Raw genomic sequence first — 17,333 nt, forward strand, 5'->3', positions numbered from 1 at the left:
GCAGACTCATTAGGTACGTATGATCTTCTTTTCATCTCTACAGATAAGGAAGATAGAGACTTTTTCAAGTTTGCACTGCCATTACTTGACAGAGCCAGAGTTTGATCTTGGGTCCTAGGCTTTGACTCCAGCTTCAATGTACCTTTGGTTACATCTGATCCAAATTACAGTTTACCCTTGAACAGTGTAGGGTTTGGGGAGCCAACCCCCACCTTACTGCATGCAGTCGAAAATTCACATATAACTTTTGACTTCCCCAAAACTTAACTAATAGCCTAGTGTTCACCCGAAGCCTTACCGATGACACAGTCAATTAACACATATTTTCATGTTATATGTATTCTATACTGTATTCTTACAATAAATTAAGCTAGAGAAGAAATATTATTAAGAAAATTATGAGGAAGAGAAAATACATTTACAGTGTTCATTGAAAAAAATCTGCTATATATAAGTGGACCCGAGCAGTTCAAACCCGTGTCGATCAAAGGTCAACAACTGTACTTACTTTTTCCTTCGTTTTCTCACCCCCTTCCCTACCACAATTGTAGGGAATAATACTAGCTCAGACTACATAATTGGGTAAATCCTAATTCCCCAGTTAACATACCTGCACTGTCCCCAATCCTGTCACTTGTCATTCAGGGTCCTCTCTTAGAAGTTCTGGATTTCCCTACCTGTGTTACTTCTTTCTGTTTTCTTCTCCATCTCAGACCAGTGGAACTGTGTCAGTCAACTGTGGAACTTAATATTCAGATCTCTGGGTTTCCAGCAGCGATTCTGATTCAGTAGATCTGGATGGAGTTTAAAAAGCTGCACAGCTTATTGTTATATGCATGCATAGTCAAAGTTGAGGATTTTTATCCCGGGTGCCTTTAAATTGTTGGGCCTCGATGGAAACCCAGGATTTGGGAAGTAGCTAGAATCCTTCGTCCCTTAGAGTTCAGGGACATAATCTGATGGGAGATTTGTCCTCTCCCTGGCTTTCTGGGTGGATATAACCATTTGGAGACATAATCAGAGCCTCATGAGTTGTAGAGAATATAGTGATTCTCTTCTCCACAGTGCCTCCTTTTTGATGAAATATTGGAAATCATAGTGTGGGAATGTGTTCATTCAAGTATACAATTGGAAAAGGCACATTGTGAAATAGTAAGCTTGGATTATTGTTTAATACTTTCATGAATAATAAAGTCTGAATATGTAATGCTTTTGATTTACAGATTTGAACAAGTAATAACCAACTAAACTTTATGCTTCTAAATAATAGATTTGACCAGAAAATGATACTTTATGGGTTTTATTAGTTTTGTATTATGCTGAACAAAGCAGTTATTAATAAAATTAGGGTTTCTTTAAAAAAAAAACACTTCAAATCTCTCTCTCTTTTTCTCTTTAGTTCTTTTTGGAAGTGGATATCTGCTCAGACAGTAAGAATTATAAGAGGTCAGTTACAGATATTGCTCCTTTATGTTTTCAGTGTGATAAAAATTTTATGTTCATGTGCTAAAATATTAGGCTTTTATGTTTAAAGTTACCTTCCACAAAAGAATATAGGTAGATTTAGGGGGAATCATTTGCGTGAACAAGTCTGACAGTGGTAGTATTCCGCCACCTTTTCTCATTAATTCAGGACTAGAATCAATGGAAGTGGGACGAGCTGTGAAGTAGCTTCTAGAGTGTCTGGACAGCTGTTCAGTGATTTTCCATAGATGACCTCTCTTTTCTTGTGGTTTGCAGGCTTGTGCCTGGAAATACCATTCAGTAGAGTTGCTGGTTGGTGAACAGACTCTTGAGCTGTTGACACTAAGCTGCTTCCAATCTTTGCAACCCTTTAGGGAAGGCTGCCTTCATGTGCCTCTTAGCTAGGAAGGAAAAATTTGAGGTTGACCTTCTGGGGCCTTTCATTTATTAGTTAATGCTTTCTTTTTCTTCTTCTATGCAATCAGAGAAATACTCCTTTCACATGAATTTTATTTTTTAGTGTAGTCACCTAATGTCAGTCAGACTACGTATAAGCTAGAATCTGCCCCTGAGAGCCTTACTTATTTCTCTTGTGAAGAAGGCAGCGATTATTTTCTGTTAGTGGAAATGGAATTTTTTTTGGATCTATTATTTTTAAACTTGATTATTCACTTCTGTAAAATGTGAAAGAAGTAGCCTTTTTGCTGCTGTACCTTCTGGCGTTCAGAGTGGTCAATCTCTTAGAACTTTCCCCTCCCCCTCCTCTGTCTCTCCCTTTTTTCCTTCCTTCCTTCTTTTCTCTTTTTAAATGATTTGGTTTTCTTTTAAGGTTCTGGAAATTAACCTCTTTATAAAATTTGGTGACATATAAAATAAATTTCCCCCCTCTTTTTCCACCTCTCCCCCACTTCGGTTCAAGCTGTTGTTTCTCAGTCTAGTTGTGTAGGACACAGCTCCCTGGCCCATGCTAGTATTATGAGCCTTGCGCTCTCTCTGGCTGAGCAGCTCACAGCAGCTCTTGCCAACTGCTGGCTGCTCACGTTAGCTCCCAGCCACTCACACTGGCCACCGGCCGCTCATGGCAGCACATGGCCACTCACGGCAGCCCAGCTCCAGGGAGAGCTGTTGTTCACAATCTTAGCTGTACAGGGCGCAGCTCACTGGCCCATGTGGGAATCGAACTGGCAATGTTGGTGTTAGGAGCACGGTGCTCCAACCACCTGAGCCACCGGGCTGGCCCCGAAATAATTTTTTTAAAGAAACCTAATATTTCAAGGGAGAAATATATAGTAGATTTAGATGTCAACATTTTCCTATTGCATGATACTTTTATATTTGATTCTAGTTTTTAAAATAAAAGTTAGCTTAAGTAATGTCCAACTCACTTTTAGGAAACGTCTATAGTAGGTATTTTTTAGCATTCCTGGCACTTTGTCATTACTATTTTATTCTAGCACAGTGATTCTCCAACTTTAGAATCTGTTAAACTATAGATTACTGGGCTCTAACCTGTAGGTTCTCATACAGTTAGGCTCTCTGTGGTAGGGCCCAAGAATGTGTACTTTTAACAGATTCCCAGGTGATATTGCTCCTGGTCTGGAAACCACACGTTGAGAGTCACTGTTCTAGCGTAACAAAAACTGTTCTGTCTTATAAATGAATAAGCTCTGATTCAGATTACACAGAAATAATGGTACATGTATAATTTTAACACGTTCAGTGGTGATTCCTAAACATTTTTAAATCTTGATGTTTTGTTTTTCATGTCAAAGAACATTGCTTTCTACCTACTTTCATGCCTCAAAGTGGTTTTCAGCATATACAATTTATTAACAATAAATTTCTTACTATCTTGATATACTGTGTGTTATAGCACCTCGGAATCAGAATTGGGAATAATTACTCTCTGAATTAATATTGTTGTTTAAGCTACAAGCTGTTTAATATTAATACTAAGTTGGTGTGTACTTTTGAAGTTTTTAAAGTAAGATTTTGGAATGACAATATTGTTTCATTTAGTTTTGGTTTTTATTGTTATGGGCTTTAAACTATGTTATGGTCCTTGTAAATTAGTTTGCTAGTGATTGGCAATATCTAATTCATATCTGGAAAACTTGTACTTAATTGAGATGACACCTACATTGTTTTAATTATAGATTTTAATTTGATAGTAGGTTCAATTCTTCCCTACCACTGTCAGTACATTAGAGCCAAAAGTAGACATTTTTTGGGTGAATTTTTGACAGATGTAAGTTAAGAAAAAACTGATGAGATAAGTAAAGATTTTTTGAAATTAAAAAACATCCATCTGGAATTTGCTTTAGAGTAAACTGTGTGAGTATGTGTGTGCCCGTGCATGTATATACACACATATACATATAGTATATTCATGTTTTATATATTTACATATATAAATATTTACATATATAAACATTTTATGTATATATTTATACATAAATGTACTTACATAAAATTGATAGCCTCTCACAGTGTAGTGTTTGGAACCAGATGACAGTTATTTAGTTTACTCTGAACACCAAGTTTCAAACAAACAACACTCTTCCCATAGGGTTACCCTGCATTGTCCCCCGTACTAACAACCAAAATTATAATATCAAAACAAGCAGCTTTCACCTATGGAAAGGTTCTCCATCGATCATAATTATCTCTTGGACATCACCAAATTGATAAAGAGGTTGGGAATGGCTGATAGTTTTTTGAGAGAGATTTCTTTCAGGAAAAGGAAATTGGTTTTAATTTTTTAGACAGAGTTAGCACTAGTGGATTTTCCTCCCTTGTAGAAAACAAAGGCCCTGAAATAGAATAGCCCAGGAAAGTAATTCTCAAACTCTGCCTGCTTCCAAGTGTAAGCTGTGGCATATTAGGTATAACTTGTGGCTATTCTCAGATATAGGTTATTATCCTTAATCTGCTTTTCTCACTTTTCATTTTCTCCATAGCTCTGAGAGCTCATTTTGAAGGAATAATGGATGAACCATCCCCCTTGGCCAAACCTCTGGAGCTGAACCAGCACTCCCGATTCATAATTGGTTCTGTGTGTGAAGATAACTCAGAGGATGAGCTCGGCAACCTGGTGAAGCTGGACCTATTGGAGGAGAAGGAGGGCTCTCTGTCACCAGCTTCTGTCAGCTCAGATACGCTCTCTGATTTGGGCATCTCTAGCCTACAGGATGGCTTGGCCTTACACGTGAGGTAAGAGAGAGAGTTCAATGTGTTATTTATTTAATCTGTCCTATTGGTTTCACTGATTTTGTTCTGAAAAGAGCAAGAATAATTTTAGCCAAGATTGCTTCACCTTTTCCTATGTTGCAGGTCTTAAAGCTTTGATGAGGAAGTGGAAAGTGATGTATTTTGTCTGGAGTGTAGGTTTTGCAAGTGTCTTTTCCTAAATGTTCCTCTCAACTCAACTTTTTCTGGTTGGTTCTACATACTAGGTCTTTTACTGAGACCTAGGTTGAGGAATTTCAGTCTTCCTACTACTTTGACTACCATTGTTGTAACTATCTTGATGATTGATAGGACTTTTGCAGGGGTGGACAAATTTGTAGTGATCTTTCTTTGAACTGCTCATCATGTCAGGAAGTTATATTGTATTTCTGACCAGGCTAGTCTTTAATAAAGAGCTATAGTGGGAACAAGGGGTTGTATAGAGCTCTCTCCTTTTTCTCTAGAAACGCAATTCTCTATATGTAATTGAGAATATCAGTAAATAGTAACATTGAATTATTCTTATTTGTTGACGCTTGATTACAAAACCAGTGTGTGATATACTGACCTTTGGTCATTTGCTTTACATTTCTTGAATTAACAGTTCTGGATTAGTGGCTCTTGATTTTCACTGAACATCAGAATTACTTAGCGAGCCTTAAGAAATTAGCTCCATCACCACAGATTCTGATTCATTTGATATTGGCTCGGCTCAGAGCTTTTTAAAAAACTATCCAGATGATTCTAATAAACAGCCAGGGTTCAGATTATAGGTCTAGCCTAGATAAATATAAGTTAGGGCGGCTATTCCTGCTGTTATTATCTTGGTGCTTCTATTGTTAATGGATCATAAAAATTCAGCTCCTGTTTCTATACTCAAGATACAGACTCTGTAGTAAAATCTCATACTGGGTTTGGCTGAATGTGACTATCCTGCCTTATGGTTATCCCTGGCGTTTGGGGTCCTTTCTTCTGAAAGATGAGGTCGTGAGTCTCAGTGAGTCCCATTTAGCTGTTTAGAGGTCAAAAGAAAAGAGTTAAACAAGTTAATTATGTTTTACATCACAGATTCCTAGAACTGCAATGAACCAGAGAGATAATTTAGCCTAATTCCTTTTATTTAAATAGATGAGAAAACCGAGGCCTAGAGAGGGGAAATAACCTACCTAAGGATGAATAGCCTGAAAGCTGGAATTCGAAGTCTGATACTCCGATTCTGTTTCAGTAACTTTTCCACTCTACTTCCCTGACCATACAAGTGTCTTAATTATATAACTAGTTCAGACAAAATTGGTTTTAAGCAGTTAATGAACAAAGTATTGCAGTCATGTGCCACATAATGGCAGACCGCAGGTAAGATTATAATGGAGCTGAAAGATTCCTATCGCCTCGTGACGCAGTGCATCAACTCACACAAATATTTACCATTGTGTTACATTTGCCTATAGCATTTAGCACAGTAACATGCCGTACAGGTTTGTAGCCAGTATCTGTGGGGGAACATAATTTGTCACCCCAAAAATATATCTATTTGACATAAGGATTATTTTAGGGTAGTTAATTTTAAGAAATAGCAGACATGGGAGAAACTCTGAAAACCACGTAGTTACCATTTGTAAAAGACATTTATATTTGTAAGAGTGTCTTTCTCCCTGTATGGGGAAGAAAGGTACAACCTCATCTCTAGAAATTCTTAGACCTAAATCTGCATAACAACCTTACCCTTGTTTACTGTGCTTTTTCTGGTAACTTCTCATAACTGACTCCCCCTAGCATCTTCTTTTGTCTTCAGTTGAAGACAGTATTTAATGTGGTGGCTTCGGTCACTTTGGCGAGTTAGGCAGTTTTCCTAGGCATCTCCCATGTATGTAGGAAGTATACATGTTATTAAATTTTTGTTTGTTTTCCTCCTATTAATCTGTCTTTTACAGGGGTGTCTCAGCCAAGAGTCTGGAAGGCTAGAGGGAAAATTATTTTTCCTCCTCTAAGAGCAATGGGCGATACCATCTACCTAGGTGTGTAGGAGGCTATACCAGCTAGGTTTGTGTAAGAGCACTGTATGATGTTCGCACAATGATGAAATCGTCTAAGGCTGCATCTCTCAGAATGTATCTCTGTTCTTAAATGCAGAGCATGACTATGTATCTAATCTCTGGGCTATAAAGAGGAATAGAGGGCAGTATTTAGTGACAGGCAAAAGGGATCAGGTCTTTATTTTTACATAAACATTTTTTATTACTTTATAGTTCACTTAATGGTTGACCTGAAGTCTGATATTGGTGGTGATATCTTCCCCTGCTGTGATCACTTGTAAACGTGTGGGAGTTGTGAGTGGGACTGCTTGTGTTGAGAAGACAAGAGGACCAATGATTCTAAACCTTCCGCAATGTACTGGATAATCCCACACCACCAAGAATTGTTCTCAAAATGTCATAGTGCTCCTGTTGAGAGTTAAATCTAAATCCTTAAAGCCACACAGCGCCTGGAGAAATTTGTGTAATAAGAGACTATGTGAAACAGAATATACATTTGTTGGATTGGGAAATTGTGAAAGGGACACTGATAAGATAAATACCATTATAGGACACTCAGTTGTTGTTTGCTTTTGTTTGTTTTTTTTAAATACATTTTATTGGTGAATATTGGGGAACAGTGTGTTTCTCCAGGGCCCATCAGCTCCAAATCGTTGTCCTTCAGTCTGGCTGTGGAGGGCGCAGCTCAGCTCCAAGTCCAGTCGCCGTTTTCAGTCTTTAGTTACAGGGGGCTCAGCCCTGTAACCCACCATCCCATGCGGGAATTGAACTGGCAACGCTGTTGTTCAGAGCTTGCCCTCCAACCATCTGAGCCATCCGGCCGCCCCTAGGACACTCAGTTGTTGATGTTACAAGGCAATTTTGTAGTTGCTAAGTCATTCCCCAAATTGATAGCTCTTATTGCAAAGACTGTGTTCAGTGGTATGTGCAGCTGAGCATTTGTTTGCATGTCATCCTGTTGTAAAACTCAAACCCATAGTTTGTGGAAGAGCCATGGATTGAAGTGTGATCGGCAGCCTGGGCAGGAGACACTGCCAGTTCCCATTTGCTTCTCAGCTAGCTTATGTTCCAACATAGAACAAAGGTTCTCCATTGGTCCGTTTCTTAAGTCACTTGTCAATATGTTGTCCTCGAGGGTAATTTAAATTGAGTCAAATTTATTTGGTATTAGACAGATTTCTTCTGACATCTGCCACCAATTAGGTATGTGACCACATCAACTCATGGTACTTCGTTGGACTCATTTTTCTCATCTACGAAACTGAGGATATTGTTTCAGGTACTCCTTTTCACTCTGAACCCAAAGTTAAATAGAGACTGGTTGATTTTAGGATTAGCTTCCTGAATGAAGAGTCTAATTCTTCATAGGTCATATAGGTTAAAGGGGCAGGTCCATTCCTAAGAGACATTAACTGGAAGTCATCTAAAACCAAGTGAAGTGACTGCCATAGTATAGGATGAGAATGGCCTCCCAAGTTTAGAGCTTGGTTTTAGGTGCTAAATAAGAAGTCTAGTGGGAATTTGGGGTAGGCAGGAATAGAAAATAGACTTTCCAGAAATGACTTGCATCACATATTTTCTATAGAGTACCAGTGAAAGACTAGATGAATCACTTTCTAAGCTTTATCACCCAAACATTTGAAAATAACACCCTAAGGACATAGTTATAGCTCGGTGGGAATATGTATTGTATATTCCTCATGGTAGACAACTATGCCTTTTAGATATGATTGGCTAGGGGTTCAGATATCAGCTAGGTTCATATAGTTCTGAACCTCATTATTAATATTTAATTGAACATTTGAGAAGACCATTAAAGACTGAATGTGGGCATCTTAATTTTGATAAGTAATGTATGATTTGGTGGCATGTAATAGAGCCATCTAGTTGTATGGATATTGACATTTTCTCTGCTCCTTGTGGGATGCCAGTTGAGGTCAGATTGTTCTGCATATTTACAATGCGATCTAAATCCAGATCACCCCATGCTATCAACAGTCGTATGCCGAATTCCTGGTTGAAGCCCAGTTGGAAACAGGTTACTCCCACAGTTGAATCTCTTAGGGTAGGTAGTTTGATTTCTTTAAACCTTTTTTATCCTACAACTGAAGTTATAGTATTTGAAACTCCATCTTAACTTTCTCTTAAACTTCTTAAAATATATGCTCAAAATATCAAATGGCCAACATTTTATGTTTAGCAAGCATGTTTGGTTAACGACTTCATTTAAAAACAATCTGTAATTGCTATTGTTTGTATATACATAAATACAGCGTTAAGATTTTCTGTCACTGGAGTTTAAGATAGGTATTTACTGCTTTGGAAGGAGAGAGTGATAAGTTAAGTCAGAAATTGCTCCTTGAAGGTGGGTTATATTTCTACCTCCTTCCAGATCTAAAAAGAAAAGTGCTTTTTGGTATTTCCTAAAACCCATGGTTAGAAAAAAGTCGTATAGAGCTGGACTACAGATTTTTATCCACAGAACATAATGGTGATGAGGTGAGATTCTGACAGAATCCAGGAGTGGTTTTTAACTTCTGTTCCCATTGGGTCAAGACCAAAGTTAAGGGGTCAAGAATAGTGATGTGATTTGATCAAACGCCACAAAGGACAGAGCGGTGTAGTTTTAGCTGTGTATGTTTGTGTGTGACCAGGAAAGCAACAACGATTTTCTTTTCTTTTTAGACTTTCACTCCTTAGTTTGCAGTGATTTCATTCAAATCTAGTGGTGGAGGTAAAATTAAATAATAGCTGCAAAAGCTTTTGGAAAAATAAAATGTGCCATACTGGTATAATATTAGTTATTATGGAGGAGTCATTTTGCGAAGTAAAATTTTTTGACTAGCAAAACTTCTTTAAGCCTTTTGCATATTAGAGCTTAAAACTTGGAAATTTAGATTTGAAAAGCTGTTGATTATAGCAAACATATACCGTCAATGCTATAATTCAGATGTTGAGAATGTTGGCATAAGAAACATCTAAACCTATAGAGAATTTTTTTTTAAGATTTTGTTTTATTGGGGAAGGGGAACAGGACTTTATTGGGGGAACAGTGTGTACTTCCAGGACTTTTTCCAAGTCAAGTTGTCCTTTCAGCCTTAGTTGTGGATGGCGCAGCTCAGCTCCAGGTCCAGTTGCTGTTGCTAGTTGCAGGGGGTGCAACCCACCATCCCTTGAGGGACTCCAGGAGTTGAACCGGCAACCTCGTGGTTGAGAGCTCACTGGCCCATGTGGGAATCGAACCGGCAGTCTTCGGAATTAGGAGCACGGAGCTCCAACCGCCTGAGCCACCGGGCCAGCCTGAAGTGGAATTTTAAAATGTAAATTAAATAGGCATGGCTTCCAGCTATAGTTGAGTGAGACATTCGACAAATCCTTAACTCAAAAAACAACTATAAAGCTTGACAAAACCATTTCAGCACCCCTGAAATCAACCAAAAGGCATACAACAATCTGAGAAAAGTTTGTCTGAAAACCTGCTGAAATTCAATAAGAACACTAGGAGTCCCTGGTTGTCTTGCCAAGGACTATTCCCATTCTCTTCCTTTAGCTTGGCTGGCCGGGAGGTTTTGCCATTGTAGGTAGGCCATGAGGACTGGCAGTTCGGGTCCTATTGACGAGCTTACTCATTTTGTGGGTGATGCCCATACGTAGTAGTGGTGTCTGTGGAAGTGACCATCTTGGGCAGTGGATGATGGGGGTGAGCCAATGACTCCTCTAGACTAAGGTGTGGTTTTGGTTGGGACAAGCACACATTGCTGGCTGAGGCTACGTGCATGCACAGAGTAGATGGGAAGGCCCAAGAGAAAGTAAAAGCCAGGACAGACTTGGAAATGTCCTGAACTTTGAGTGTGTTACCCTGCCTCCCACATATACATGAACAGAGCACAGAGCACAAATGCCTTACTGACTTACAGGTGTTGGAGTGTGACCTCTACCTAATCATTGGCTGGCATCTAGGCTGTGCCAGACATAGAGGTAACTCCTTAGGACACAAGTTTAAACATAAAAACAAGCAATAAAAAGAAAATGAGCTGAGGCATTAGTGGTTACCCACTTTGGGAGAGTCAGATTTCACAGATTTAGCCCAGGCAAGTTATTAAGCCAGGAAAGAAAGAAAGAAGCAAACAATAGAAACAACGACTCATGGGTAAAAGAAATCAGAATCTAGAGTTGCTACAATAAATTATTTAATACAAGTTTTCAACAGAAAATCATGCAACATGAAAAGAAATAGGAAAGTGTGACCCATATTTCGGAAAAAAAGAAGTCAAAAGAAACTCCAGTGTCCCTAGATGCTGGATTTAGAAGGCAACAGGTCTTCAAAGTAGCTATGATAAGTGTGTTCAAAGAATCAAAGGAAAACATATTTAAAGAACTTTTTTTTAAAGTACAACAACAGAACAATAAATAAAATTCTCAGTAAGGAGAGAGAAATAAAAAAGAAGCAAATGTCACCAAAGACGATATACAGATGGCAAGTAAGGATGTGAAAAGATGTTTAAGGGAAGTGCATTAGCTTTCGGGAAGTACAAATTAAAGCAATGAGATATTACTACACCTACCAGGGTGCCTAAAATAAAAACTAGTGACAACACCACACGTTTGCAAGAATGTGGAGAAATTGGATCACTTTTGTGCATAGTTGGTGGGAATGTAAAATGAAACAGCCACTCTGGAAAATAATTTGGAAATTCTTATAATTTGGAATTTCTTATAAAACTAAGCATTTACCATATGATCCAGCAATTCCACTCCTAGTTATATACCCATTAGAAATGAAAGCATATTTCCACATAAAAACTTGTATATGAATATCCATTGCAACATTATTCATAATAGCCACAAAGTGGAAACAACACAATAATCATCAACTAACTAATGAATGGATAAACAAATGTGGTATGTCCGTACAATCGAAAATTATTTGGCCATAAAAAGAAATGAAAAATGGATACATGCCACAACGCTGAAAGCATTATACTAAGTGAAAGAAGCTGTCATAATGTAACACCACATTATATCATTCCATTTATAGGAAATATCCGAAATAGGCAAATCTGTAAAGACAGAAAGTAGATTAGTCATTGCCTAGGACTGGGGAGGGGTTTGGGGGACAGAGAGAGTGACTGCTGCTGGGTGTGGGGGTTCATTTTAGGGTGATGAAAATTCCTAAAATAGATTGTGATGATGGTTTACAACTATGTGAATATTATAAAAACCATTTGAATTGTATCTCAAAAAGTTATTTAAAATGATTTTAGCAAGGTCACAGGCTACAAGATCCATATACAAAAATCAGTTGTACTTCTATGTACTAGGTAGCAATGAACAAGCAAAAATGAAATTAAAATCATTTCATTCACCATGGCATCAAAAAGTATAAAATACTTAGGAATAAATTTAACCAAAAAAACCATAAGACTTGTATCTTAAAAGTTATAGAATAATGCTGAAAGAAATTAAAGAATTTAAAGATCTAACTAAATGGAGAGACAGTCTGTGTTCAGGGATGGAAAAACTCAATATTGTCAAAATGGCTCCTTTCTCTCAATTGATCTATACATTCAGCCCATATCTAAATCAGCAGGCTTTTTTTTTCTTTTTTCTAGAATTAGATAAGCTGATACTAAAATGTACGTGGAAACCCAAAGGACCTAGAATAGATACAACCGTTTTAGAAAAAGTGAGCAAAGTGGAAGACTTATACTCCTTGATTTCAAAACCTACTATAAAGCCATATTGACCAAGGCCATGGGGTCTTGCTGCAAGTACAGCATCAGTAGAACAGAATTAGAATCCACAGCTAAACCTTTACACACACACACACACACACACACACACACACACACACACACACACACACGGTCAGTTGATTTTCAAAAGAGCTACATCCTTGATTCAAGATTTCTCTGGTTGGAAAAGTCCCAGTGTCAGTGTCTCACAGTATATGCTGCAGTATTAACTCAGACTGCATTGCAATCAAACCAGCTAATGCGTCACTGTCTGCTGGATAAACGGCTACGTCATCCCTGGTGTTTGGCATGTTACAATGCTGGGATCATTGTGGGCTCCTAGTTGGATTTTGTGCCAGGTATGTGTCTGCTTTGGACACTCTATTCATGGTAGATTAAAATGGGGATGCTTTGAATTTGGAGGAATGAATGAATGTGGCTTTTTATTTCTTGTGTTTTAATATTACAGAGGGATTGTGAGCAGCATCCATAAAAGAAACTCTAGCTCTGTGGATCTGGTGTGCTGTGTTAGTGTTTACTTGTTTTAGAAAGAAAAGTACAAACTCAATTACTGAGTGTGCCTCTTTGGTATGTTTTTCTGATACAATTGAGTGCAGAATAGCCTGCTTTATCCTATACTCAGTGCTTTGGTTGGTTTTTGAATGTTCAACTTATTTTATAAAAGCAGAGAGTGATTCTCTTTGGGAACTGCCTACACCTGGAGACAATTAGATGTGTGTAAAATTGAGCTCCTCCTACATCTGTGTTCACTGTAAGTGTTCTAGACAGAGGCCTCTGTACTCTGTTTTGAGACATGTTATTCTGAAGAGACATGAAGATAGGAGGGAGCCTCTGCATCAGCTTGGTTCTTTAAAGGAAACAGTAAACTTGACTAGCTTTATCAGACATTGGCATAGTATAAAAGGAATGATGTAAAGTGTACAGACGAGAAAACAACCCAGGACTTCCGTTTTCTTTCATGGCTGGTGGTCATGTTGAGTGGCCTGATTGAGTCTTTTCAATTTGGGTCATCTGAATGTCATGAGATCAAGGTTTGTTTGTCTTCATCATTTTATCTTCGATTTCATCGTTCATCTTCTGTCTGTGCTCCAGGTCATGGTGTACTTCTGTTTTGGAAGGTTCTTAACAGAGTTGGCATCAAATTATTAACTATTTCTGTCCAGAATTTTAGTGGGAATTTTTCTATGGTGCATAAATCAGGTTAGATATGACTCTGCTGAATTATACCATTCTTGAGGACTTGCCTCAGGAAGTTGTGATTCTATAGATTCTAGCTGTTAGTGTCTTTCCTCCCACTAGAAGACAGCAATATCATGAGCGTCTAATTAATTAAAAGTTAAAACAGGAGTATGTTACTGTATAACATCCAGCCACCATTTCTTTATTTCAGTGATCTGTCTCTCTGTGGTAAATTTGCTGTCATAACAATAGACGTGTCCCAGGAGCCTTTCCAGGCAGGGTTTTTCTTCCCTGCTTCAGTTGGGTTACATCTCTGTGTCTAAAACATTTGTCTGGTCCCCTTTTCCTTTCAAGGATTTTACCTACATCTTCTCTATATCCCATTTGTACCACCTCCATTCTTCTTTTCAAGTTTTAGTGAAAAGGACCTTAGAATTTGTTGTTTTAAGAAAGGTGTTCGTGTATGTGTGTAAAACTGTGCTGGCCTAAAAAATGGAATGGTGGCTTCTACTTTATGCAGAGTTCCTTATTAGTGGCATGTTTTGTCCTTTGTACTTGTTTTATTTACTGTCTGACCTGCTTTTCCCCTCCCTTACAGTCTGATAATCAGTATTATTTGTTTTGATTGGATCTCAGAAATTACCTACTCAGGCGGTGCTGTCTTCCTCCCTCTGGATTTCATGACCTCATTATTTTCTTGGCTTAGTTGTCCTTGTAAACTTTGTCTTCTTTTTGCCCTGGGCCCTCCCTGTCATGTGCTCCTGGTGGCCAGGAGACACTGTGGAGCTTTTCTCTGGTGACTGTAAGAAGAAAGTGACCGTTGTTGAAACACGTTTGCTGCAGCTAACTAATGCAGAGTTGCTAAGATCTATTTTTTAGTTCTACAAGCTTTCATATTTTTCTGCCTCTCCTCCCAGTCCCCTTGGGAAATCAGCTAATTCTAGGTGTGAGCCAAGGGTAGGGGGAAATACAAAAAGGAGGAAAAGTGGGGAAATATGGAAATTGGGGACAATGTAGACAAAAAGATGTAGTTTGAGGCCATGAGGAATACTATAGTCTGACTGAAGCAGGGCCAAGAAGTAGCAGAAGGCACCGTGTCTCTGGGCCTCCTGGGTTTTGAGAACCTGCTGCAGGAGGTGAGCTGTGGTTTGTGTTTACAAGATTGAAATCTGAAGAAAAAGCTTCCATTCCTTTGCCATCGTGGTATGGAGGGTTCTCCAGAGGAAAATAAGGAGATGAGATATTACATGCTTCAAAGGTAAGTTTCAGGGTGCCATATTTGGGCAATAGATACCTTTAAAAAACAGTAAGGCATGGCAGCTAAGCCCTGGAATTTATGGGAAATTTTTTGATGAACTTTCGTATCACTAAGAAGCTGTCTGTTTTAAAGGTAATGAATAAAAACTCTCATATTCGATCCTGGGTTTCTAAACCGTTATTTTTACATTCAAAATGTGAACCAAAGATACCCGAGCCCATGTGTGATATTATATTGTAGCTATGCTGAAAATAAGCGTCCCTGTGCAGATCTTGTTGTTTTATTATTTCAGTAAGGGATCTCACTCAATCTGTGCCAAATTTGCTTACTGGATTTGGCTGGTTGTTCAAGAGTGAAGTCTCTTCACCTACTGTGGAGGAAGATACCAATTCTATGTAGTATGTATTATCCCTGTGGAAGGTAGTTATGCAGAAAACATTTTTAGAATGTGTCTCCAGGGTAGGAGAATTGCCTGCTGAATTGTCCTGGCATGTGACAGTGGGCAGCCAGACTGGAGTTGTTAAGAGTGCCGCCAGGCTCTCTTATCCTGGCATCTGCCTTCTTCCTACTGTTAGAACTTAGGCTGAGGAGGAAACGAGTCAGGCCTTGGCCTTCTTCAGGCCTCTTGCAGGTCTGTGCCGCTATCAGAGGATTGATGTAGGACTTGAATGATTTGCTTGGTAGCGGTACTTAAGGGTCCCTCTATATCTTTTTTGTTTGCTTGGTTTTGCAATCTTGAGAGTTTTCTTTTTTTGAAAAAAAATGACATGAAAATTAAACTGGACTTTGGCAAAAACAGAAAACAGATAAAAATAAAAAACCCAACTTGGAAAATTAGTCTTTAGAACAATCATCCTTTCCTTTTCCTTTTCGCTTGACCTCTTCCACCCTTTTGGGGGAAAACCAAGCAAAACTTCCACTGAGAGTCAAATAAGTAGAAAGCAACCGATATGTCACACACACACACACACACACGTATATATCTACACATATAATCAAAATGATTTATGTGTATATAACAAACATATATAACATTGTTTTATATATGTAAAACAAACATATATTTATTTATATGTATTTTATATACACACAAAGTTTTATTTTGTTTTTCTGTGGTTAAATAACAACAGGTGATCTGTCCATTTTTTCCAAGAATGCACCCCTCCTGGAGACTTCCAGTTTGAACAATTATCTAGGGAATTCTCTTTTCTTCTATGTTGGATTCTCTGTTTCTTGCATCCCTTGTCTTCCTTTTTCTTGGTTTACTCCATTCTTTGGGAAGACAGCATTCTCTGAGAACTTCCCAAGAAAATGTAGGTTGAGAGTACAGATTTTGAGATCCATTCAATTTCTAAACTATTGATTAAATCTTACGACCAATTTTTTCTCCACCTTGATTTTATCAATGTAGACTTTGCTATTCTTTTTGTTTATACTCAGGCAGCTCCTTATTGATCCTAGGGTTATATCTTCTCTATCTCTTCATTCCCTCCCTGAATAACTGAAAGCTGATCTCTGAGGAGTGTGTGTGTGCGTGCGCGCGTGTGTATATATGTTTAACTTTAGCTGTATAGAATTATATAATCATAATCCTTGGTTCATGGCACACTCATTGGTCTATGTGTGGCCCACTATTATTTATTTATTTGGCTAGTTATTTAGTTATTTTTCAAAATAATGTAGAAAGAATTTGAAAATCTACCATCTAAAACAAAAGTAGTCCTGAACATCACCTGTATCTACTCACAAGGTCTCTCTCTTCTCTCAGCCTCTCCCTGTCTCCCCCCACCCAGATAATCATTTTCCTTACTCACATGTTCATCACATTCTTTTGTTTTCCTGTTTATATAGTTTTATTGTGTATGTGTGTGTGTGTATGTGTGTATACATACATATATATCTTAAAAGTATGTGTATTTTAGTTGTTTTTAACTTTATGATCTGTTTTCAATTTTATAATCTGTATGTACTCTGCTGTATACAATATATTTCAACTTACTGTATATTACTTGTATGGCTAGACACTTGACTAAGGTATCCTATTATTTCTTATAATTTGTCTGCAGAGTCTTTTATTTTCTATATAAATGATCATATCATTTGCAAATAATGACAGGTACTCCTTTGCAATACTGACGCCTCTAATTTTTTTTCCATTTTATTGCACTTGCTAAGGAAATCTGAGTCGTTTCCATTTATGGATTTTCTAAAATTAAACCATCCTTACATACGTGGGACAAACTCAACTTATTCATGGAGTAACATATTTTTTACTAATATTTTGTCCATCCTTACACCAATACCTTACTATTTAGAATATTTTGTTTAGGGATTTTGCATATGTAGTCATGAGTAAAATGGACCTGGCCTTTTACCTTCACGTAACTTCTTTGTCTAGTTTTAGTATTCGTTTTA

At 37.9% G+C, this 17,333-nt stretch overlaps 1 protein-coding gene across 10 annotated transcripts in view; it reads left to right on the top strand.

Moving 5' to 3' along the window:
* Positions 1-17,333, top strand: part of ACACA (acetyl-CoA carboxylase alpha) — a 255,219-nt gene that overhangs the window by 54,431 nt on the left and 183,455 nt on the right. For 6 of the 10 annotated variants that reach the window (XR_013991990.1, XM_081029227.1, XM_081029226.1 and 3 more), the window contains 2 exons: positions 1,400-1,446; positions 4,425-4,677. Coding sequence is in view for 9 of the 10 variants with exons in the window: in XM_081029227.1 (XP_080885353.1) it covers positions 1,400-1,446; positions 4,425-4,677 (300 nt within the window). In the remaining variant the exon portion in view is untranslated. Of the gene's footprint in view, positions 1-1,399; positions 1,447-4,424; positions 4,678-14,746; positions 14,919-17,333 lie in introns of those variants that run through there. The other 4 variants (XM_081029229.1, XM_081029230.1, XM_081029228.1 and 1 more) reach the window with 2 other exon arrangements.

Source organism: Rhinolophus hipposideros (genome assembly GCF_964194185.1).
Source record: "Rhinolophus hipposideros genome assembly, chromosome: 20".
Classification (NCBI taxonomy): domain Eukaryota; kingdom Metazoa; phylum Chordata; class Mammalia; order Chiroptera; family Rhinolophidae; genus Rhinolophus; species Rhinolophus hipposideros.